The 27,187-nt window shown below is 31.5% G+C and overlaps 1 protein-coding gene across 3 annotated transcripts in view; it reads right to left on the bottom strand.

The window, feature by feature from the left end:
- LOC114283713 (quillaic acid 3-O-glycosyltransferase CSL1) overlaps positions 1-21,870 on the bottom strand; it is a 29,744-nt gene extending 7,874 nt beyond the window's left edge. Inside the window, exons 1-5 of one of the 3 annotated variants that reach the window (XM_082877639.1) lie at positions 21,097-21,870; positions 17,772-17,861; positions 11,709-11,831; positions 2,167-2,379; positions 218-317 (exon numbers count right to left, since the gene is read on the bottom strand). In XM_082877639.1, coding sequence (XP_082733765.1) covers positions 218-317; positions 2,167-2,379; positions 11,709-11,831; positions 17,772-17,861; positions 21,097-21,699 — 1,129 coding nt within the window. In that variant the 5' untranslated portion in view covers positions 21,700-21,870. The remainder of the gene's footprint in view (positions 1-217; positions 318-2,166; positions 2,380-11,708; positions 11,832-17,771; positions 17,862-21,096) is intronic. The other 2 variants (XM_082877641.1, XM_082877640.1) reach the window with 2 other exon arrangements.
- Positions 21,871-27,187: the final 5,317 nt, after the last annotated feature.

Here is a 27,187-nt window from a genome sequence, read left to right as displayed (position 1 = left end):
TCGCAAAGCACGTGAGGTCCAACTAGTCCTATTAAATATAAACTCAAAAATTTTATCTCCAATTTTATCGAGAAATATGAATCTATGGTTCAAATTCACCCTATAATTATACTTCAAGCTATACTAATCTAACTTTCACTACAGAAACACATCATAGATAAAAATCTAAGGCAAATTTTTTGGGTCAACAAAATTTTTGATCCCCTTAACAACATACCTTCTTTCATGAGACTTCCATAGAGCGTCTTTCTCTTTATATAAAAGCATGTACCAGACAAACTTGGTCCCTCAAGCCCATCCATACCTTGCCATAGCATCTGTTGGTTTTCAATTAAACAAATCATCCAAAAAGAAACACTTATATTATTATCTTATAGTCGTTTTTTTTTTATCAACAAAATAAAATTTTTATTAAAAACATAAAATTAACAATAATGCTTGAGACCACTAAAAGTAGTGCTCTAAAAGCACCACTAGTGATGTGGCAGTGGACAAGGCCCACTGCTTGTGTCTTGTGTTTTTTTTTTTTTTTTTTGTTAAAATGCTTGCCAACCCATTAGTGATGCTTTAAAGCACCATTTTTAGTGGGATGTATCATTACCCAAAAATTAAAGACACAAGACCATTCAATACATCGAGAGAAATTAGGACAGTGTAAAATCATACTTCTCAACTCCCAAGACACAGCCACACTACTCCCAAAGCACAGCTCATTGTTACCCATGCCTGTCCCCTCTGCCGGACTTCAACCAAGCCTGTCACCTACGCCGGACTACACCTACGCTTATCACTTTTGCCAAACTCTGCCGAACTTCACCCACTCCATGGCCAAAGCTTGCTTCCAATACCGAGACTCCCACAGCAAAACATCTTTGGCGGAACACTCACACATTACAAAGTCGAAATACCTCCTCCACAAGCTAAAACATCACTTCCCACGGAGGTGAAGTTTTCGAGACCCACCAACACCAACACCTCTCACGGCCAAAGAAAAATCCATGGCCAAAAGACCCAAGAACCAACTCCTTTGCAGATACTTAAATAGCAAAACTCACTCTAGAATGTAATCGCCGGACACCCCCATGAATAACAACTCTCTCTCGAACGAAATCGTCGAACACCATAGCCACAACAGAGTACCTGAGCCAACCAACCTCCTAGATCTGAAAAGTGTTCACTCCTCAAACTCCCACTCTCAAAGTAGCACCCGAATGAAGCTCTTATACAAATCAGGATCATTCATTTTGCCGACCCAACGCCAAACCTCCAAGGATATGAATGGAATCCACCCCTCAAACTCCCACTCGCAAAGGAGCGCTCAAATGAAGTTCCTAAACAAATCCAACCCTCCCATGTTCAAGGTGCCATCCAAGATCAAAACCCCCCAAGGCTGAAACCCACCCCCATGAACACCCAAGAGAACTGAAAAAGATTTGGAAAAACTATATGGATTTTCAAGTTTATTAGAAAGAAAACAACATAGTGCACAAAAGAGGCGAGGCCAGTCGACCGCCATGGCCAAAACCGATGGCCGGCTGGCCAACAGTGAGGCCTAAGGTAGAGGTTTTTAGAGAGAGAGATCGAGAGTGTGTTAGTATCAGGTGTTAGTTTTTGGCCATCCAAAAATACTGTTGGGGTGTTTGTGTCAGGTGTTAGTTTTTGGCCATCTAAAAATACTGTTGGGTGCTGTAATTGATGTGTTAGTGTTGTGTATTAATGTCAGCTATTAACTTGTGTATTAACTGTGGTCAGTGTTATAGCCAGCATTCTAGCCAGCCGAGAGAGAGAAGAGAAAAATGAAGCAGTTTGTAAAGCAGTAGGTCGACCCCCAGGTCAGCCTCCAAGATGACCCAGGTTGACCACCCGGTCAACCGGTCAAGTGCAAAATATATATATATATATATATATTTATTTATTTTAGTTATTATATATATATACATATACACATTTTACTACACACACCTTAACACACATCTTAACACACTCCTTAACATATCCATTGCACCACCACTAACTCTCTAAAATTAACAAACTCTTAATACACATTTTTTAACTCCACTTTTATCACTTTTTGTCATACAAGACATCTTAACACATTTTTTTAAGTATCCCATTGTGGATGCTCTAAGAATGTTTTAATCAGACAATAATATATCATTTCTGTACCTTGAATGTGGATCTCAATTGGCTGTCATAGATGTCAGTCTTGCTAATGTTGTGAAATTTTTGAGGAAATTGAACGAAAGCTAGTGAATGAGACATCTTGGGATCAAGATGAAAACACATTGCTTGACGAGCTGATGATGGGTCGTTGCAATACATGTCACAGTCCAAAACTAGTATGTATGGAGAATTGCTAATCATGGCTGAGACTCGAAGCTGCAACAATAATTAATTGGAAAAAGATTGAGGCCTCGAATGCATGAAAGCTCGAATGCCTCGAATGTCAAAACGACGTCGTTTTGACATTCTTACCGGTAAGAGAATGACTCAGACCTAGTACAGAAAAATTATCTTACCGGTAAGAGAATAAATCTTACCGGTAAGATAATAAAAAAAATCCCAAAACGACGTCGTTTTGAAATTTCGCGCCATTCGAGCCGTTTATAATTCGAGGTACGTAGCAGTGTTGTAATTAATTTGTGTGAGTCATTCTTGACATACAATGTATATATCTATCTATTCTATTATATAAAGTCTATAATTCAGTTTAATGTAAACTTTGTCATATTATTTTCTTTTTCATTTTTCTCTGATTTAGATTTCAAATTTCAATTTCTTTTAGTTTTATTTTTTCTCCATCTAAATTCCTACATTTAACTGGTTGATTTTTATATTACTTCATCGAGCATGCACATGGTGTAGTATGCATACATACATGGATGGATGCATAGATGGGACACATTGTACAATAAGTCTGGAATCAGACTTATCGATCCAAATTTTTTTAAGTAGATAGTTGTGTAGTGAAAATTAAATTTATATAGTATGAGATCTATATATAGAATAAATTCAAATCACAAGATGATAATTTCAAATATTTTTATAATTAAGTTTGAATTTATAATATTATTAGTATATATAAATACATGGATGGATACTTCTTTCAGTTAAGTTTATTTTCATTTTTAGTGGTTTTGTTTTTTAAAGAATACATCAAATTTATTTACTTTTTAGATCTCTCTCGATTTCACGATTGTAAAAATTAGAAGAATAAAAAGGACTCAGAAAAAAAAATTAAGAATCATCTAAAAAGTCAAAAAAAAATTATTACTAGGGAAATTCCAAAATGTTTTTTAAAAAAAATGTTAAGGAAGGACAATGTCACAAAATAATTATATATTGAACTAGGGAAATTCTAATATACACATTCTTTAAAGAGGTATATCATATGCGTTCTTAATTCTCTTCTTTAATTATGACATTATTTTAGTTATGATTTATGAGATCTTTAGTTATACGTGTTTAGTTATGACATTTTTTTTAGTTATGACTCAAAAAGTATGAAATTATATCATTTTCTTCTTTAATTATAAAGTGCATATAATACACACTCATAATGTTTCCCATTGAACTATCACAAAAAAATATATCAACAATTACCATCATGGGTTAAGAAATCAAAGAACCAAAAATAGTAAAAAAAATTAATCTATAAAACTGATGAGAGGCTGGACTAATCACTATCTTAGAGCTCACTTAAACCTTCAAAATTTAGCATGTTAAATTTTTTTGAAAGCTTAGATGGTAAATTGACATATGTCAAATTTATTATTATACTATTTTTAAAATTTGAACTCTTTGACAACCTCAATTTATACCAAATTATATCGTTGGCAGCTTTTATTTGAAAACAAAGGAAAAGAATAAATAAATAAATAAAAAAGAAAAGGCATAAAGGAGTCTTCGTGTCAAAGTTAGCATGAACGGTTGATGCCAAAAATCATGTCAATTTTTGCCACATTGGGTGGACTTCATGCTTGATGACAAAATATAGCTATTGGATATCGAGTGGAGGTACTCTTGAAAGCCAATTTCGCCTTTCATTGTGTATGTAATTACAATTTGAGATTTTTAGTTTAAGATCCATAATATTAAGATTTTATAAAATAAAGAACATTCAACGTTTTCCATAATAATTGGGTCCTTAACAGTTTCACAAACAAATTTCTCATCATAGAGAAATTTTCAACTATTATAAAGAAATTTCAACTTCACGGCAAAATGTTTCAAAATAAAGATAACATTTATAATTTGGATAAATTACAAATACATTCTCTGATATTTGATTAAAATACGAATCGCCCCATGTAGTTCTAGAAATTATATTCCACCCCTGAGGTTTTTAATTACATAACAAATCACCGCTTTTATTAATAAATTATCAAGTCAATTAATAGTTTTTAATGATGTTAAAAATATGTTTCAATTAATAATTTAGATAATTTTATTATTGTATAGGAAAGCAATTATGAATTTTATTTTTTTAATTAATTTTGTTAAATAAAAAATTTTAACAAGTGAGTATTTGTAATTTTTCAAACCACATAAGACAATTTGTATTTTAAACAAATTTTAAAAAATGTATTTATGATTTACCCTTATAATTTTAAAAAATGTCTGACATATTAAAAAAAGATGTCATGTCTCAATAAACAAAAAGTTACAAATCTCAATTATTTTATCAAAATTTTTACCAAACACTCACATGAGTGCGGATTCATACCCATGTGAGTGTTGTGTCAAAATTTTGATGAAATAGTATAAAATATTTTGAATCTATTAGACTTAGACGAGCAAGAAAAATAAAACATTTAAAAAAAAAGTCTACTAGAGGCCACCAAAAAAAAAAAAAATTATACTATATATATTTTTTTTATTGGTCTTTAGTGAAAATTTCAAGAGAGGTAAGCATAATTTATCCTAACTTTTTTTTTTTTTTTTGGAAATTACATTTCAGTGTTATTTTCAAAAATTAATGATTTTAATTATTACTATTTATAAATTTTACCACTTATTATTTTTCAAAACTTACCCTGAACTGATATATTTATCCAAAAAACACCCTGAACTGAAATTTCCCCTACTAGTAGGGATGGCAATTTGAACCCAGCCCGACGGGAACCCGATCCCCTGACCCCGATTTGAATGATTTTTTTTTGAAAAATACCCCCGTGGGGACGGAGATGGTATTCGAAATTAAATCCCCGATCTGTTTCGAGCCGAGGACGAGAATCAGTGTTCAAGCCCTGGCCCGTCCCCGGCCCCGAATTTCCCCAAAGTAAAATTACCATTTTACCACTCTATATATATATAAAAAAATCAACCATTTTTCCTCACATAATACAGCAGCAGCACCTCACTCTGAGTCGTCTCTCTCTCTATCTCTTTAAAACGCTCAGCCGATCTCTTCTCCCTTTCATCGATCGCCTCTACGCCGATCGACGATCTCAAAAGGTGAACGGCGATGGTGAACAAGGAGCTCCGAGTTCACGATGCCATAAGATCAACTATCTATCGATCGCCTCCATCCCGTCTCTCTCTCAAAGGACCACCGGATCACCATCATCACAGGTAGCAAAACTTCCCATTTGGTCAAATCTATTTCTCTATGAGTCAAATATGTTATTTCAAATTTGGGTTCGAACCAGGTCCATCTGGTCTCACCCATCTACCATTTTACCATTTTATTTTTTTTTTAAACATTTGAGCTCATCAGTTCTGTTTATGGTGATGATGATGAACATTTTTTTTTTTACATTTGAGCTCGGATCTATGGACTGAACTGTAAGCTTGGATTTATGAAACTCATACCGATTTTATTTTAATAATTTATTTTTTGGACTGCACCGTATGGTTGGACAGATATGATTGATGATGATGAATAGATGATTTGGTGGTGATGTTGTTGTAGATCTAATCTGTTTTGGTGATGTTGTTGTAGATCTAAAGTTGATATTTATTTTTGTCCGGGGAATTTCCGGGGTCAGGGAAACCCGATCCCCGTTAGGGGGCGGGGATGGGGGCAGTGATAGCTTCCCCGTCGGGGATCGGGGCCGGGGACGGGGCCATTTCCACCATCGGGGATCGAGAACGGAGTGTGTGATCCCCGGCCACGCCTCGACCCGACCCGTTGCCATTCCTACCTACCAGTCAAATACAACTATTTATTGCTAGAAAGATAATATGTAGTTCAAGTTTAACGTGGAGCATACGTTTTAATTAAATTCATATTACACATTAAATTTTTTAGTTTTTTTTTTTTTCTAGAGTTAATTAAATCAAGACCCACTCAACTATTAATATATATCACTTTACCTTTTAATTTATGAATTCATACATATTTATCCCTCAATTACGAAAATTCATACAAATATATCCCTTTTCAAGATAGTATGGTAGCATTTGGTAACATTTATGTTTTTTGTTTATATTTACAAAAATTTTATAAATTAGTTTTTGTTTATTTTTAGAAAAACATAAACCACAAACACGTTTGGTTTGAACAAAATGTTTGAAAAATTTTAAAAATATAAACTAAAAAAATATGTTTGTTCAGACCTAAAATATTTTATATTTATTTTTTATTATTTATGACAATGGGATCATACACATTATAATTGAAAAAAAAAATTAATAAAAAAAATCAATTGGAAAAAAAATTAATTGGAGAAAAATTATTTAGAAAAAAAATTATTTGAAAAAAAAATTTTGAAAAAAAAATAATTGAAAAAGATTTGATTGAAAAAAATAATTTGTTAGTCAAATTTTTAAATTTCTGTTTAAAAACCAGCGTAAACTCATTTTTTGAGTTTACGTTTTTTCCTCCAATTTACAAGCTGGGACAACTATTTATAAATCAAAAAAATTATTAAATAAGTTTTTATGACAGTTTTTAAATTTTTGTAATTATAAATTAAAAATTGAAAACGAAATAGTTACCAAATAAGTCCTATATAATTCGTGAACAAGATACATTTTTATAAATTGAAATGAATCAAAATGTACAAATTCTTAAATGAGACGAGTAAAGTGATTACGCCAACAGTAGGACAGATTTTGGGGTGATTAACCCTTTTTTATATGGTAACTCGTGTGAGGCACGGGTGTATATGATTTAAAATGAATAACATAAAAATAGAATTATAAAATATATGATGAGTTATGATTTTTATATTTAATATCATTCGCATTGATTGTCTTTTATTATTTATTTTCAATGAGATTTTGAAAACCAAAAACATAAAAAATAATTTAATTAAACAAACAAATAAATCCAAAACAACTGCAATGAAACATCAATAAGTATCATATAATTAAGAACTATATTTTTGCTATGATAAAAATAATATTCTACTGCCAACCCACAAACAAAACAAAGGACTCAATTATTCAAGTTTCTTATTAAAAATAAAATAAAATAAAATTGATATCAAATGTAAAAGAGCAAAATTAAATATTACATAAAAACATATAAGTTATGTGAACCAATCACCAAAATATCATCAAAAGATAAAATTTTAACAAAAGAATATAGTGGATACTCAATAACCAAGTTAAATTACTTTGAAATTCTTAAATAGGAAAGAATTTTTTTGTTTGGTGGGAAATTCATTATGAGAATGATACACAAATAATTTTCTTACACATTTTTTTTTTTTTTTGTAATTTTGGTACATAATGTTCAACATTGATGCAATAAAAAGAAATTCAAGAACTCTCTAACCTTTGGTAAAATTAAAATTTAGACCAAAAAAAAAATGGAGATGTGTGGAGCATTTCAATCATACCTATAATAATTAAAATTATACATAGAGCGACAGGGAATTCAAATGTATGAAACTTTTCAACCATACCTATAACAATATAAAATTATATAGAGAGAGAAAGAGAAAGGGAGAAAAAGAAAGAGCAACATAACAGTTTTGTATTTGTTTATAATCAATTGGAATATAACTGTTTATATAGGAGGAGAGAGATGTGAAATTGGATAGATAAATATATATTATCTTTATTATGTATTCAAATTCAAATTTAAATTATCTTAATTATGAATTTTGTTGATAGATATAGTTTATCTTTATATAGAATTTCAGTTCAAATATTTTTGAATTTTGTGATAACTTTCTCTTTTTCTTTCTCTTTTTTCTTTTTTTTTTTTTCCTTTTTTTTTTCTTTGTTGTTGATAAGTTTGTATTCGGATAACCATTATTCTAAGAGCATATATTATTAAATTATTAAAAAATAATTTATATTTTAAATGGAAGTGATGGGAGAGGAGTGAGTTTGAAACTTAAGTGAGACATAATTTTTAAAAATTTTAATAGATTTTACAAGAAATTAAGAATAGAGATTTGGAGGCTTAAGTGCACACCCACTATATTTGCTTATATATATAGTATAGATATTCAAGCAAAAAAAGAGATTGAAAGTGATGTGGTGTAAAAGAATGAAGAATTAATATTGTTGAAAAATAAAAATATAATGAGTAAGAAAAAAATTAAATATTAACCAACTTTTAACAACCTCAGAAAAAAATAATAAAAATTGTGTGATGTTCTCTTACATGACTTTAGGGATAAATAAGTTGCATATGACATTTAAAAAAAATATTGGAACCATGTAAGGTAGGTATGATTTTTTACTAGAGAGATAGTTTGGGAAAAGAAGAAAAAGATTAGGAAGAAAGATTTTAATTTTTTGAAAATTAGTGTGAGAGATTATGATGCGGGACATCATGGAATATTTTATTATCTTTCCATTTGAAATTCATAAATTAAGAAATTATTATTATTTTTAAAATAATTAATAATAAATTAAATATATTAGTCAATAATTTTGTAAATTAAAAATTTAATAATTTTAGAATGAAAGTTTAAAACTCTTAAAAAATTTCTCACTAAAATACTTATTTTCCTTATATAATATATAGATGTTACTCTTTTAAATTTTAAATCAAATAAATCCTTTTTTGTATATCTTACTCTTTTAAATTTTAAATTAAATAAATTGTAAATAAATAAAAGCATATATTAGTGATGTGATGTGTGTCTATTCGATGGATGTAATTTTAATTCTTTAAAATACAACTTTTGATTTGAATCTGAATGTGAATATAAACTTAAAGAGTCTTATGAGACAAACCAAGAATCAACTACCTGAGAGTGTTTTGGATAATTTAGAGATATATAAAATTTTATTTGGCAAAAAATCTTACAACAGCGATGAAGTTTGTTCTCTTTATATATACTAGAAAGAAGATACATATTGCATGTCGCTCAAATATTAAGATTTTTTTTTTTTTATTAAACTCAAACTCTTAGCTTCAAGTCTCATTCCCTTCCCTATCTTTTTTTTTTTTTTTTAAATAGAGAAATGAAAATTTTACTTCATAAACAAAAGTAAAAGTTTCGGAACATCAAGTCCAGCTGTTACGTTATATATATATATATATATATTAAAGATGTGTTTGGTAACGTTTACATTTTCAGTTTATATTTATAAAAATTTTATAAACTGATTTTTGTTTATTTTAAAAAAAATATAAACTACAAACGCGTTTAGTAATTAACAAAATGTTTAAAAAAAATTTAAAATATAAAAAGAGTAAGAAATGGCAAGTGACGGCGGAAGACGGTGGTGGAAAGTGATAACGGTGGGTGGCGGGTGGGTGGTGGTGGTGGGTGGGTGGGTGACGGTGGCGGGTGGTGGGTGGTAGCGAGTGGGTGGTGGTGGCTGCGGTGGTGGGTGGTGGTGGCAGGTGGGTAGCGGATGGCGGGTGGTGGTGGGTGGGTGGGTGGGTGGTGGTGAGTGGGTGGGTGACGGTGGCGGGTGGTAGGGAATGGGTGGTGGTGACAGGGGGTGGCGGATGGCGAGTGGTGGCTGGTGGCGGGTGGTGGTGGTGGTGGTGGATGGGTGGGCAACGGTGGCAGTGGCGAGTGGTGGGTGGTAGCGAGTGGGTGGTGGTGGTGGTGGCGGGTGGCGGGTGGTTGCGATGGTGGTGGCGGGTGGTGGTGGCAAGTGGGTGGCGGATGGTGGGTGGTGGTGGGTAGTGGCGACTGGATGGTGGGTGGGTGGGTGACAGTGGCGGGTGGTGGGTAGTAGCGAGTGGGTAGTGGTGGCGGGTGGGTGGGTGACGATGGTGGGTGGTAGGTGGTAACGAGTAGGTGGTGGTGGTGGTGGTGGCAGGTGGGTGGTGGTATGTGGATAGGTGGGTGGTGGTGGCGGGTGGGTGGCAGGTGGCTGGTGGTGGTGGCAAATGGGTGGTGAGTGGTGGTGGCAAGTAGGTGGCGGGCGGTGGATGGTAGTGACGGGTGGTGGGTGGTGGCGGGTGGATGGTGGGTGGTGGTGGCGAGGGGTGGCAGGTGGGTGGTGAGTGGCGGGTTGGTGGTGGTGGCGGGTGGTGGGTGGTACGGAAGACGGTGGTAGAAAATTGTGGCGGAAGACGGTGGTGGAAAATGGTGGCGGGTGGTGGCTAGTGGCGGGTGATAAAAAAAAAAAACTGAAAACTCAAAACGGAAACACATTTTTTGTGTTTTCATTTTTTGGCCAAATTTATAAACTGAGATCACTGATTTATAAATCAAAATTTTTACCAAACAGGTTTTTATTTGAGTTTTTTAAATTTTTATAAATATAAAGAGAAAACTGAAAACGTAAGTGTTACCAAACGGCACCTAAGAAATTATATACTTCCTCTATTCTAAAATATTAGTTTCTTATTTTATTTTTAATTATTTTAAAATATTAGTCCCTTTTCAAAAATTAAGGAATAAAATAATATAAATTTACTATTTTGTCCTTATTTTAAATTCATTAATAACACAGAAGTATAATTATAACAATTACTAATATTTTCAAAAACATGTACTAGCAAAAGATAATTTTAAAAAATTAATATTTTTAAAATATAATAATTGTACTATAAAAAAAGGAAAAATTATTTATAAGTCCTATTAGGGAGACTTATGCTACATATGGTCCTACTAAAAAACTTATGTTTTCATAAACCCTGTGTGAAATTTGTTGACACATTTACCCTCAATATTAGTTGTTAATATCATAAATAATGGTAAAACCATATATAGGAAATTGAATGCTACCATAGATTAAGTTTGCGAAACGTAACGTAACGTAACATCTACATAAACGTAACGTGACCATATCAGATGGGACATTACATAAGCGTAACGTGACGTGACACCTACATAAACGTAACGTAACGTAACGTAACGTGACACCTGCATAAACGTAACGTGACACTTACATAAACGTAATGTAACGTGTCACGTCACGTTTCGCAAACTTACTAAGTTTTTTATTTTTTTAATTGAATGTGAAAATTTTATTTTCTATAGTAATATTCAATTTTCTATATATAGTTTTGCCATTATAGTGTATAATAGTATATTAATACAATTTATTTACAACTTATAGAATCTTGTGAAATACATTTCTATCTAAATAGGACTTGATACTTTATAAGAAATTACACAGGACTTAATATAACATAAGTGTCCAAAATAAAACTTATAAATAAATCTCTCATAAAAAAATTAAATTCTCCCAAAAAAATTATTATTTTAAAACTGAGAGAGTATATATTCTTATTAGTTAAGTAACCCATAATATTTAATAAATTATTTTATTTTATTTTTATTTATTTAAATTGTACTCAACTGGTAATAGGAGAGAGAGGGGATACATACAAGGACATTTAGGGCTCCGGCTTTGAAATGATGGGGGAGTGAAGGCCTTTTCTCACGAGAGACGTAAACGAGGAGAGGTATATCCGCATCCACTTCTTCACTGATGGCTTTGTCATTTATCACCTGTCACACCCACCCATTGCTTTTCAAATGTTTGAAGAGTCCGTCCTCAAAAATAAATGTTTGAATGGTCCAATTTTGCGGTAATTATTTTTTTTTTATTTATTTTTTTTTTTTATTACAGGGAAATCCTCTCACTCTCCCGCAGGTACAAGGCAGCGCCGCGAGGAAATCACCAGGGTGTCCTGTTGTCCGTTCCGAGTAAGAGACTATAACCTGGAAGCTTGTTCCGACCTCCCAAGGCAAGCTCCGCTTAAGTCAAGACTCGCACAGCGAGGGAGAATTAAACCCACACCAAGTAGCTGATAAGCCATCCTTGAAGTCAACCTCCTAACCAACTGCGCTACGCCCAGAAAATTGACCCAGAGGAAAGTTGAATCCAGGACCTAGGGTTCCCACAAACACAACCAACCCCATAACTCCTTATTTGTGAGTGGTCTTAGAAGAAAAAAAAAAATACAAATATAAATATATAATTGATCCACAGTGACGAGGATCCCAGCCTCACTCATTTTTCCTGCACCAAGGATCCTCTAGAGTGAAATTTTCTTAAAGTTTCCTAGAGTGCTACATTGTGTGGTTGAGATTTACTGGCAAGTCACATCAGAAAAATTGATGTGACTTGCCAGTAAATCTCAACCACACAATATAGCACTCTAGGAAACTTTAGGGAAAAATAACTCTAGAGGATCTTTGCTCTTTTTCCTGATCTGACAAGTAGGGCAAACAATATCTTCCACTCATTACTAAGAGATTGTTTGGGTGTCCTAAATAAGTGTAATTTTTGTCTTTTTAGACAAAAAAATTGAGGTTGAAAATATAGATGTTTGGGTTAATTTTTTGACTTTTTATTGAAAAATGTGTAATAAAAAATTGTAAAAATTGATTTGTAGGGAAAAATTTGAATTGAGAGTTATGCAGCCGTAATTGTTGACTTTTGGTGAATAGTGTTAACTTTTTAACTTTTTAAGTAACTTTTTAATTTTTTGACTTTTTTAAAAATACCCAAACTTGGCCTAAGAATATCTTCGGGTAGGGTTATGGGATCTTTTCGGAAACATAGAAAAAAATTAATTTTTTATTTTTTATTTATTTTGAGTTATATTATTTTTTATATTTTTTATTTATAAAAAAGTAAAGAAAACTAAAAAAAACCTAAAAAATTAATTTTTTTACTAATTTCTCAAAACACTACTAATGTTTGAATAGTCTGATTTTACAATTAGGTCTTAATTTGATTCTCTCGGAGTCCATTATTTAGGCGATAATGTTTGGGAAGTCTTGAACTTGGTTTTTTTTTTTATTTTTTTCACAAAAAATAAACTTTCTAAAAAACTAAAAAAACACATTCAAACAAAATATTACATCTAACTCCATAATTATTTCATTTTTTCTCTCATAAATATCACATCCAATCACAAAAAAATCTAACTATCTTCCCAAACACAAAAAAAAAAATTCAATAATATCCTACAACTAAAAAAATCTACATAAAAACTCACTTCCCTAACACCCACATATAATTAGTAGAATAAATTTTTTAGACTTGAGTAAATAATATTCAGTATCAATAATATAGGGTTAAGTAGATCTGCTGTGTGACACTATTTAGAAATGACATCTGAGATCTTGATTCTTAAGGATTTAACTCTAAAAAATTACCCCTGTACTTAGGCCTTTTTAACATCTTCCCATCTACATCAATTGTGAATGTTATTGATTTATATAAAATCGAGTAAATAACACTCACATTTTCTTGTATTTAAAAATATATAATTAATTTTACATTTTTAACATAATGATATTAGTTTCTCTTGAAGTTTTAATTTTACAGAACAATTAAATTTATTTTTATCAATAATTTATTAATAGTATGAATGAAAAAATATTATTAAACTGTTTAGTTCCCATTTTTTCAACTCATTTTTTAGAAAATTTAAGTTGTGTTTGGTACAATTTTTGAATTATGATTCTACCTTTTAGTTTGAGTGCGGCGTTTGTTTACAGTTTTCAAAACATATTTCCACACCCGCATTTGAAAGTCCGTGTACCTGGATGTCCCCCCGAAAATGCCAGGCTAGTCGTCCGGCCGGTTAATCGGAACAGTGTTCTTGATTTTTTTTTTTTTTTTTTTTTACACTTGTTATTTTTATATTTTAAATAAAAAATATTTTCATTTTTTTTAAAAAAATTTTATGAGTTTTGAATAGAATTTTGAGTTGTATGTTTGGTTATGAGTTGTAAATTTTTGTATAAAAATTATGTCACATCACTCAATTCAAAAACTCTTTTCAAAACTCATTCACCAAATAAATTTTTTACATTCAAGACTATTTTGGGAAGATGGTTATAATCAACTTTTTGGTGAAAAATTGCTTATAAGCAGCTTTTTTGTGAGAGATGAAGTAAGGGGTGGTTTGGGATGTCCTAAATAAGTGCACTTTTTGATTTTATGAAATATGGGTTGAGTTTGAAGTGATATGGTAGAGAGGTGATGTGATTTAAATAAGATGATGTGACTTAAATAGGATAGTGACTTTTTGACTTTTTGAATTTTTTAGTTTATGCCAAACAAGGCCTAAGTTATAATCTGGGAAGTGGATTATAACCCACTTCCCAAAATAGGCCTCAAAATGTAATTTCAAAACTCACAAACTCAAAATATAACTCATATTTTAAAATCATATTTAGAGTTGGTTTGGGAAGTGGGTTGGTTTTTTAGTTTTTTGACTTTTTTAGTTATTTTAGCCTAGGCTAAAAAACTTAATTTGGGAAAGACTTTTTGACTTTTTAATTTTTTTGACTTTTTTTTGTGAGAGAAAAATGTAATGATTATGAATTGAATGTGATATTTTATTTTTTATGACTAAAATAACTTATTTTATTTTTTATGACTAAAACAACCTAAAAAAAATCCTAACCCAACTTGCCAAACGGAAAATTTTACCAAACGTAATCCTAAACTTTCTGTTTGATTAACTCCAAAAAAGAAAAAAAAATTTCGAAATCTCAATTTTCTAGATACAAACTATACTTTTTTCTTTGTGGGTCTGTCAAGCCAATTGAGCCCGGGACCCACAAGAAATTACAATTTAACTCCTGCTTGTCCTCTTTATTTATTTATTTTTGATGTTACTTGCCGGCAAAAAAATAAACACAAATTTATAGTTGAAGTTAGAAAAATTTATAAGGATTATTTTTGAGAAGTGGATTAAAAATTATTTTTAATTTTTAATTTATTTATTTTTTTATAAAAAAGTTTAAAAAAAATTAAAAAAATAACTTTTAATAATCTTTCCAAAACTACTAAGTTGAATACAATTTATTTTTAATATCAATTTGTGATGAAATTACATATTTTGTAATTAAATTTATAAAATTTTATGATAAATTCATATATTTTATGAGAAAATATGTATCTATAAATGGGTAAATATCAAATTATATTTTGATACTTAGGCCTCGTTTGGGAACAAGTTAATTTAGTAATTTTTTGACTATTTGGCTAAAATATGAGCTAAAAAAAATTAGTATGTTTAGGATGACTTTTTGACTTTTTACGAAAAGATGTGCAAAAAGTAGAGAGAAACGAAAATCTTTGACTTTTTAGTATGGGTTATTGACTTTTTGGCTAATTTAGTAACTTTTTGGCTAAAGGGGTAGGTTCCCAAACGCGGCCTTAGGGTTGGTTTGGCATAAACTAAATAATACATAAAGTTAAAAAGTCACTATCCTATTTAAATCACATTATCTTATTTAAATCACATCACCTCTCTAACACATCACATCAAACCCAATCCAAACCCAACCCATATAAGCCAATAAGTCAAAAATTGCACTTTTTTAGAACATCCCAAACCAACCCTTAGGGGTTGTTTAGGATGTCCTAAATAAATATACTTTTTATCTTTTTGAACTAAAAAATTAAGGGAAAAAATATGAATGTTTGGGTTAACTTTTTGACTTTTTATGAAAAAATATATAATAAAAAATTGTAAAAATCGATTTGTAGAGGAAAATTAGGATCGAGAGTTGTGCAACCGCAATTGTTAACATTTACTAAATAATGTTAACTTTTTAACTTTTTAAATAACTTTTTAACTTATTTTACACTTTCAAAACTCGGCCCTATATAATATATATATGTATATATATATATAAATATGATATAACTTTTGATGTGACTATTTTTTTATTTTTTATACCATAATGTTCCAGCCCCCTCTCACCGTGTGGAGTGAAATTTCAATAGTATATTTTTTTTTAAAAGCAAACATATATTTATGTTCAAAACATAATTTTTAAATTACTTTTTAAAAAAATAACTCAAAAAACGAAACCAAACATGACAATTGTAATCCCCTTTACTATTAAAATATGAATTTTTATTTATTTATTTCAATGGAAAATGAGGAGCAGCCTGCTGTGAAGTTTTTATATAGACTTGTCCCGAGCTTTCTTTGATAATTCAAACCGTTATATTATAAAGCTCGTCAAACATATTATTCTTATAAAAAATTAAGTTAATTAAACATTCGTAAACCCACGATCGAATCCTAATTATTATTTAAAAATTATAAAAATAATGTTGTTTATTTTCTAAAAGCAAATGTTCTCTTAGATAGCAAATTTTCAATCAATTTGATATTTTACATAAATGATCTAATCAATAATTATATAATATGACCGGCTCGAATTAATATATATATATATATATATATATATATATAACAAAATAGGCCTCCATCGGAGTCACGGCAAACTGTTGTGGCTTGGAGTCACACCAACGTCTCCATTTCCATCTTAATGTCCACTCACCATCTTTATCAGTTACAATCACTTTAATTTTTGAAAAATGAAATCCCGTAATTATATCAAAAGTATAAAATTTATTATTCTTTTTGTCTCAAAATATTAGTCTCTTATTTCATTTTTTATTATCTCAAAATATTAGTCTCTTTTTAAAAATTAAAGACTAAAATAATATGAATTTTCTTTTTTGTCATTTTTAAATTCATTAACAATACAAAAAATATAATTATGACATTTATTATTCTCAAAAAAATGTATTATAAAAAGGTAATTTAAAAAAAGTAATATTTTTAAAGTACAATAACTATACTATCAAAAAAAATTAAATCCCCAAAAGAGACTACTATTTGAAATGGATGGAATATATTTTTTTTATAAATTTTAGAGGACTTTAATATAATTTACCGTTTAAGCCTCCGTTTGAGAAGTGAATTGACTTTTTGACTTTTTAATTTTTTTGAATATTTTAGCCTAGGCTAAAAAACTTAGTTTGAGAAGGACTTTTTAACTTTTTTGACTTTTTTTTTGTAAGAAAAAAATATAATAATTGTGAGTTGGAAGTGATGTTTTATTTGTTGTGACTAAAATAATCTATTTTGTCTTTTATGGTTAAAATAATCCCAAACCTCCTTGCCAAACGGAGCCTAAAATTTGTATATTATATACATTTTTGTTATGCACATTGTTAGCATATATTACGGTTTTTTTTTTTTAAGTCAAAAGTGGTTTAAAAGTCAATACCAAACAGGTCTTAGAATTTCTTTAGTTTGACGAAAACAGTATGTAACAAAAAATATAATAATAATAACGACCTATAAAGTACATATTATTATCCTGAAAAACAGCAAATCACACACACACCGTTTATTCGTAGTTTTGCTTATGACCACATAAATAAGGAAAATGTTTGGTAGCCTCAAAATTTTGTGACTTAAATGGTTTAAATTTGTCAAAACGACGTCGTTTTATACTCATTTACACTCAAAACGACATCGTTTTGAGTGATTTGAGCCATTTGAACCACAAAATTTTGAACTACCTAATATTATTGCATAAATAAATAATGAATTTGAAATTTGTAACATTGTCAGCATCTGAGATTGAATAATTATAAATCAAATTAAAATTCACCTCAATAAGAGGAGGGTGATCTTGATTAATCGTGAAGTTTGCTTTCTCCCTAATCCTCATCACACGCTCCTTGAATTCCTGATATTTCTCCTGTGCAACATGAAATCAATTCCCACCATTGTTATACCAAATTTCTTAAATTTATTATAAATATCATTTCTAAAAAATCATCACAAAATTAATAAACAAAATAATCATGTAGCTGCATGAAACTATCCTAACAATATAATACAAACTCTTAAATTTAAAAATACTCTGAGCAAGTCAAATAATCTGTGTCACACTGCTTCAATTTAATCCACAAATATGAATTCAAGAAAACTTCTTCCTGAAATATTATTAATAAGTACATCTTGTAGCCTAGGCCACTTTAGCTAGCCTGTCCCTGCCATTTTTGCTAAATTTAACTAGTTAATATTCATTAGTCATTTTTCTTCGTCATCTTCCTCACTTTCACTTTCTCTATTATTTTGTTGGAAATGGTCTCACGTAACCTCTTGTGTTGGAAATGGTCCCACGTAACCTCTTGTTCAAGGAAAGTGGTTTTTTCATTATTTTATTATTTATTTAATAAAATATGAAGTGAAAAAATTAAAATATTTAAGAACAATTTTTGAAATTTACAAAGAATGTGTAAAAATATCTGATCATTTTATATGATTTTTTTTTTTATTTTTAATAACTTTTTGCCATTTTAACCCATTGCTAAACAATTCCTAAACGGTTAAGTTGAGAATGGAGTGTAGTTGTGTAGAATACTGAGTGACTTATATACATCATTTGTCCAACTTAGGATATGTTTGGATGCAACTTTTCTAATCTTTCTTACTTGTAAATTTTTTCTAAAGGAACAAGTTCTTTCTAGCCAGTTCTACAATGGCTCCGTTTGATAGAATTGTGAAAAAATGATTATAAATTATAACTTAACAGATTCTATCTTAAGAGATTATAACTTATAGGTGTGAACTTAAGCTATTAATCTGTTTGATGTAACTATAAGATTATGGATTTAAGCAGCAGAATAGTGTTTGATAGATAATCTATAAATAACTTTCTTCTGTATAATTGTCATTTTTATCCTTATATGATATAAAAATAATAATTTTGTCATTTTTTTTTTCAATTAACATAATTAGTATTAATTAGTATCAATTTATATAAAAATCGATACATTTAATAAAAATGTAATGGTTTACCTAGTCTCAATTAATCCTAAAATTATTAATTAGTATCAATTAATATTAATAATTTTTTTTTTCTTGTTTCTTTTATTTATTTTTTCTTTTCTTAATTGATATATTTTCTTTTCTTTTTTTCCTTGTTTCTTTCTTTTCTTAATTAATATTAATAATTAATATCAGTTAATATTAATATTAATATTAATATATATATTTTTTTCTTTTCTTAATTAGTCTCAATGATATAAAAACGTAATTTTTTTTTCAATTAAAAATTGATACATTTTTTTTTTCTTTTATTATTAATGGCTTAATTTTTTTTCTTAATAATTTTCTTTTCTTCAAAATTGATACATTTCCTTGTTTCTTTTAATAATACTAAAAATGTAATGGCTTAATTAGTTTCAAAATTGTTACAAAAAATACCAATTTAGTATTAATTAATTAATATAAAATATGTTACAAAATACACCAATTTAGTATTACAAAATATGTTATTATTACAAAATGTAATGGCTTAATTTAGTATTAATTAATATAAAATTTATTATTATTATTATTATTATTAAAATACTGACAACCCTTCTTTTCCTGCAGCCCCGACAGTGGGCACAGTGGCGATGGGGCACTAGGATTTGAAATCGCGATGACAGAAGGGAGATCGCGACGGCATGGAAGGGATCTGTTGCGATGGATCGCGAAAGAGGACGAAGCGCTAGGGTTTCAAATCGCAACGCCGGAGAGAGAGATCTGCTACGATCTCGATGGGTGTAGTTAGGGTTGTCGATCGCAAGCTCTGGTTCGTCACCGTTCGATCGTCACACCGTCGATGGCGAGCTAGGGATTTGCTCTTCTAGTTCGTAAGAGAGAGAGAGAGAGAGAGAGAGAGAGAGAGAGAGAGAGAGCCAGAACCCATCGCCGGAAAATCGCCTCTTTAGCTCGTGTGAAGGACAAAAATAAGTGTGTTTTGGTTTATATATGTGGCACAATTGTAATAATTTGAAATTGTGAGGGGCATTTTAATCATTTTACCCCTCACATCTCAGCTATGCACTTAATTTGATTTTTTACTTATAAATTAAGCTTCTTCTCCCCCACTCAAAAAATAAGTTAATTTTTGACTTACAAAAAACTATAATCTGCATTGTTAAGCTGAACCAAACATATCAAAATAACTTAAATTAAGCTAAAAGCTTAAATAAGCTAAAAATAAGCCCTACCAAACAGGACCTATGATAATGTAAATCATTCCTTTTATAAATTTTATTGAGATGATGGCCTATTTAGTGTAACTTTTTTTAAGTTAAAAGTTAATAATCAGAAAATAAAAATTAAAAACACTTCTACCTCAGCTTTCAAATAATTTAATTTTTTTTTTCAACTTATTTAAGTTATTTTTACCTAATAAGTTATAAGTAAAAATTGTGCCAAATAATCTGACACAAACTTCAAAATTAAAATAAATTATAATCAGGTACAAAAGCGGTAACAAACAGTCCCGGTCATACATATAGTTCAATCAGTTTGATGACCGAAAAGAAGCCACTTCATTTTTAAATTATTTTAATTATAAAAATCTTAATAAATAAAAAAATGTGACATATAATTTATTTGTTATATTCTTTTTTTTCATTCCAAAATACAAGTGAATAAATCATATCTGTATTTATGAATGTCAACTCCATTAGTGCGCTTTTATATATATATATATATATATAAATTATAAACACACCTTCTAAAATTTACTTAAATTATAAATTACTTCTTATAGTTTTAAAAATTATATTATGTCCTTTAAAAATTTCTAATTTTATAAAAAATAAGTTTTTTTATTAATAAATTATTAAATTAATTAATAATTTTTAATAATATTAAAATTTTATTTTAATTAATAATTTATATAATTTTATTATTATATAAATGAATAATTAAAATTTTCACTTTTTTAATTAATTTTAATTAATAAAAAAATATTTATAATTTTTTAAACTATAAAAATAATTCATATTTTAAACAACATGGGCCATATTTTTTTTATTCAACCATTAGTGTGTGTCTAGAGTTAGAAAACAATGTAAAATGTGAGAAATACGAGTACATCTACATTGTTCTAATAAAAAAATGCAAAAATAAAGCCAAGAACCAACCTTAACTTTCTCCTTCTCAGCCAAGAAGTCACTCCTCCAATCCTTCTTCCCTTGATTTTCCTCCAAAAAATAAGCCTCTGGACATCTTGTTTCAACTCCAAACCTCCTACAAAAAGGAACCCAACACTTTGAAAACCTCCAAGCCTCTTTCATGGCATTCAAAGTCACATCCGAACCACCATCATCTGAAAGATAAACACACAGCTTCTCCACTGGATAATCCATAGCCATGGCTGAAACCACTGTGTTCATCACCTCCACACTCGGCTCTTTATTCGGGTCCGTCGTGCAAATAAACACGTCGATTGCCGGAAGTTCTTCATCTTCCGGCAATCGATCCGGGAAGGCAGTCCGCGAGACGGGCCGCCACCGGTATGCTATGCCGAGAACCCAAATGAAAGAGAGAATTAGTTCAGCGAAGGAGAGAAAGAGTAATGGGAAGATGGGTGTGTCTCCGGTTTTGAGGGTTTGAAAGATGCTGGAAGATCTGTAGTAGATTAGAGTTGCTAGGGCTGTGGAGTGGAGGACAGAGTGTGTTCTGTTGATGATGAGAGGGGTTTTTTGGACATGGGAAATATTTAGAGGAAGAGGGTTCGTTTCCATTGTTGTTGATTCTCTTCTTCTCTACTCTTTCTATTTTGTGTGTTTCTCTCGGGTGTCCCAAATGTCTTTGACATGAAAATGGGCTATGCTATAGATGGAGATTTTATAGGGAAATTACATGTAAGAGATATTTTGAAAAATTAATTATAAATTCATTAAAAAAATTATGATTTTACTTTTTAGTTTTATAAAATTTTAAAATTATTATTCAATTTTATACTAAAACGTTTAATTGTAAATCTTGATTAGCGGATACTAAATATTCTGATCAATTTATGTGCACCCGACTAATAGCAGGACCCAAGCAAATGGTTTCACGTGAATCGGATAAATTTGAAACCCCAAAAAATTGATAGCACCTAATAAAAATTAAACTTGAGATTTGAAGGAAGTACACCGCAAATCCTAAGCTGCACCCGCTAAGCCAATCCCATGGGATTTGGTAAATTTATATTTAACAATTGGAAAATACTGTGCACCATATGCACTTTATAACTAAAAAAAAAATTACATAATTTTAATTTTCTAAGTCATAACTAAAAAAGAGAGGGGGAAGGGAATCATAGCTAAACATAACATAAGATATAATTAAAAAATCATGAGTTATAATTAAAATAATATCATAATTATAAAAAAATTAATCATAATTAAAAAAAATAACATAATAATAATACATATGTTACACTTTTTTTTAAAGGGGATGTATTAGAATTTCTCTTAACAAGAAGATAATATTGTTTTACTAAATAAATAAGTAAACAAATAAAAATTCACTTAATTGACAACACGGAAGAATGTGATCAGATTAACAAAATTAATGATAAATCTTGATTAGCGAATCTTGATTATCAATCACATAAAACGACAATGTCACATGCACGTGGTCCATTACCAGCAAATTTACATACATTTTTATTTCAATTATATAATAGTGAACAATTTCATTTTCTCTTCTCTTTTATTTCATGGTTAGGCAAGTGTTGTATTTTTCCTAGTTCGAAAAAGTGTTGTATTTTTCTTGACTGACAAGTTTAGGTTCTTAGCTCAAAAAAGTGTTGTATTTTTCTTGGCTGACAAGTTTAGTGTCCTTTTTATTTTTATTTTTATTTCTAAGAAAATTGAGAAAATTTGTTTTCAAGTTATTTTTGGATTTCTTCTTTAAAGCAGTATATATTTTAGAAAAGAAAATAATATATTGGTACTTTCTTTTCTTTTCTTTTTTACATATTATATTATACATTCTCTTATATGGATGTAGGATTCATCGTCTGTGTGAGTTACATACCAAAGTGCCTAAAAAAAAGTGTAGAAATTTAAGAAACAGCTTCTCTATAATTTCTAAGCCTTTTTAAAAAAGAAAATTATATCTTATTTAAATGTCATAACTAAATAAAAAAATCAATTATTACTTGTTGGCTACATATTTTGTATAAACCAATTACAATTCAACGCGTGGCAGAATAAGGACAATACGGAAAGACTATTCAAGTCTTCAATTGTGATCGCATACGTGGTAGTTAGTATTGGTTCTTACAAGATCTGCGTAACACTGGATCAGCAAAGAGATGTAAAGTGATGTGCCTTCAATGGTTACTCACATTCAAATTCAAAATCAGGAAGGAAGCCTAACTGCAGGTAATGGCATAGTGGAGCGAACTATAAGGCAACATGATCAGCGATCATGGAGGAGCGATTCGACGGTTAGAAGTGCAGTTCGATTGTTATCCTTGAGAAGTATAAATAGCAGAGAAGGCCCCAGAAAAAGTCCCCAGACTCAGATCCTAAAATCCAATTTTATCTACTTTATTTCCTTTCTAGTTTTACATTTCCTACCCTTTGTATTTCTGTACTTTAAAATTCCTGCACTGCATTTCGTTCATAGGAGTAGTTTCAAGTAGATTGTTGCTGTAAACCTCTACGAGGCTGAATTGGATCATTGTAAGTCTTTCGTTTTACTTAATGAAATACTACAATTGTTCTTCATTTAATCATTGTTTTTTTAATTCTCCTAAACAAAGCCACTAGTAAAAGTCCTCTTCATTGGGGCTGAAAGAACCAAAACACAATTGTCTGATAATTTGTTGGCAATTAACATTCTATAAGGACTGATTGATCCTTACTGGCACGCTCACAATTACAAAAATAACCTTCGAAAGCCAAAAAAGCGAACATATATTTTTGGCACGCCTAGTGGGACCAATTGAAATGGCTAGACGTAGGAGACAATGAGAAAATGAACGCTTGGAAGAAGGCGTGGAAGAAGAGGTAGAAATGCCTAATCCAGAGGATAATGTGATAACACATCCTGTGGAAACATCCATTTTATCAGAACCTATGGTCGAACAGACCAGCACTTCGGAACAAGTACCACATGTTCATAATATTGAACGAGGCCAAGGAATTGGACCATCCACTGTTCCATCTACTCAACCAATGAATCCATGGGGTGGCCTAGTAGATGCCATGGGACAACAGTTAATGAACACAATGGAAATGTGGGCAACATCCTTTTTGGATCGAATGAATACCCACCAACCAACAAATGCAAGGCATATAGAGGAAAATTCAAATGCCCCTCAACAAAGATTGGCTAGAGATAAACAGCCTATGCAGAGTAATAGGCATACTAATGGTCAACATAGTAACCAAAACCATGAAAGACCACCACCTCAGTCTTGGTATGAGCCTCTTTTGAGGCCTATGGCAAATCAAAATGCTTCATTACTTAACAGTGAAGCCATGCAAATTGGTAGATCCGGCCCAACACAGGATAATGATGTAAGGATGGTTCTAAATCCCATGTTCGAAGCCATACCTGGCACGAAGGGGTTCATTAACCCTTTGTTCGAATTTATACCCAAGGGGTTGGAAGGTTTTCCTACAACTGGAAGAGGCACAACACCTGTTCCAGCATTTTTTGCAAGTCCTTTCGTAGGACAGGCTCAAAGGGGTCACCCATACCCCCAACTGCAGCCAGCACCACAGGGACAACCAGTCCCAAATATACCACCCTATAGACCAAGATGACCCCAGGCACAAGGTTGTTCACCAAATCCTATGTTTGTTCCTCCAGTAGTGGTCCAATAGGCACAAAATATGGTCCCTAGGGACCAAATTGCTGATATTGTTAGAGAGATGTGTGGACCAATAGCTCGGGGGGTTCAAACTACTGTATACAGGAAGCCATATCCAGAATGGGTAGATAGGGTACATGAATACCCAAGGGGGTTTAGGATACCTGACTTCGCTCTTTTTTATGGGATGGAAACTAGTCAACGGTTGAACATATTGTTAGGTTCGCTGCTCAGTGTGGTGAATTTACTAACAATGACTATATAAAGTTAAGATTGTTCCCAAATTCTCTAACTGGGACGGCCTTTGTATGGTATATCAACCTCACATCTAGCTCTATCCAAACTTGGCAACAAATGGAAGAGGCATTTCATACTCAGTTCTTCCAAACAGAGCCAGAGGTTTTCATGGCAGACTTGGCAAGATTGAGTCAAAGGCCTGATGAGAAGGCTACTCAGGTTATTACCAGATTTAAAAGAGCATGAAATAAATGTAGGATCATCTTACCAGAGCCTGAATTCGTGAGATTGGCTCAAAATGGTTTAGTGTTTAGGCTTCGAAAGAAGTTTGACTCAACTGAGTTTAGAGACTTAGTGGAATTAACCTATAAGGTGTCTAGGTATGAAACATTACTAGAAGAAGAATAAGATCGAGGTAATGCATCGTACAAGACGTATTATAGAGATCCTAATTATGAGATTGATGCAGCAGAGACTGTAGGGAAAGAACCTGTGATCTGTGAGGCATTAATTCATAAAGATACAACAATTGATCAGCAGTTTAAAAAGAAAGACCTTCATAGGAAATACTCTTTCGACTTAACAAAGGCAGATGACATTTTTGATCGTTTGCTTACTGTAAATTTCCTGAAGTTACCAAAAGGAATCAAAATTCCGTCTCCAGAGGAACTTAAAGGAAAAGTATATTGTAAATAGCATAATTCTTGGTCTTACTCAACTAAAAATTGCATTGTTTTTCGAGACAAGATCCAAGAGCAGATTCGAAAGGGGAGTTTAAATTCCCAGCTAAAGTAGAAAAGGCCATAGGGATTGATACTAATCCGTTCCCAAAAATTGGAGAGGTGGCAGCTAATGTTATTATGTCAGACTTCCAGAAGTTGTCCTTGAAAGAATTGGAAGAAGTCAATGTACAAATGCATGTGGCCAGCCGAACAACTGTCAAGAAAGACACTAGAAATCTACCAGCTATTGGACAAGGTTTCTCAGACCAGAGGGAAGACTCTGATGAAGAAGCACTGGATGACGATTCTTTAGAAGCAGCTGTCATGCAAAGAATGTGTCCCAGATGCAAGTTGAGCTACAAGTGGTTGAAAGGGCTTCCAATTGATGGGAAGCAATATTACAAGGATGTGCAGAGGCGTCCTAAGCTAACCAGTGCTTATAACAAAAGGCCATATCCAATTGGTACGAAGCCATTAATGGCTGAGCCAACAGTCACTAGGATGCACTCTAAAGGCAAGAGACCTCTACATGAATCTAGGCCACCTAACTATTACAGAATGGAGGGTAATCATCTTGAAAGAAGATCTGAAAGGGGTTCAAGTTACGGGATCAAAGCCAGGGATTGGCATCATAGACTAGTCTCACATGGGACAGAAGGTGGCCATCTTCATCGAAGGCCTAAATTGGGCCTAAAACAGGAAGTCAGGGCCAAGCAGTAGCCTTCACAACCAGCTTCGAAGGAAGAAAGAAACAGTTCAACAGCTGGGTCAGTAGATTCGTAGGTGCCTGGAGTTCTATATTGGTTTGTCATGCAGAACAAACCTAGGGAGATGTTTACCCAAAGAAGTGTTGTTGGAAACCAAGGTAGGATGGTCAAACCTCCTTTGGTGGCTCCAAACAATTGGGTATTACTTGAGCACCCAAAAACAAAAGATCCAAACATGATCCCAGTAATTTCTAGATCCCAAAGAAGGAAGATCCAACGAAGGTACACTCAGTACCAGAAGGATTTGAAAGAAGATGGAGAAAGCTCTTCATTGGTTCAGCTAAAGAGCCAAGCAGAAGGAGAACAAGATTCAAAGTCAGACCATGATCCAAAGTCGACTCTTCAAGACAAAAAAAGTTGCAATGGAGAACAATTGGCCAAAGTTCACTTTGAGCTAAAAGCCAAAGAAAGGTCTAGTTTGGCAGGATTAGAAAAGGCTCTGATGGAAAGTGATAGTGAGATAGAGGAAGAAGTCGGCCTAGGCCAAGGTTGAGGAAGAGATGTTTGAAGCCTTCATGGCTAAACAGACATTTGCAGTTGAAAAAACAACAGAAACGAACCATTCGAAGAAAGCTATTGGTACTGAAGTGCCAGAATGCAGCATGGAAGATGCTTCTGAAGTAGTTGAACAGGCTGGCCAAAAAAGAAAGCAGGTACAGCCAGTCGTCCAATTTGGCTCATTTCCTCC

Source organism: Camellia sinensis, chromosome 7 (assembly GCF_055761805.1).
Source record: "Camellia sinensis isolate YWXY chromosome 7, ASM5576180v1, whole genome shotgun sequence".
Classification (NCBI taxonomy): Eukaryota; Viridiplantae; Streptophyta; class Magnoliopsida; order Ericales; family Theaceae; genus Camellia; species Camellia sinensis.
The sequence above is the reverse complement of the archived record's forward strand: the minus strand, read 5'-3'. Positions and strand labels throughout refer to the sequence as shown.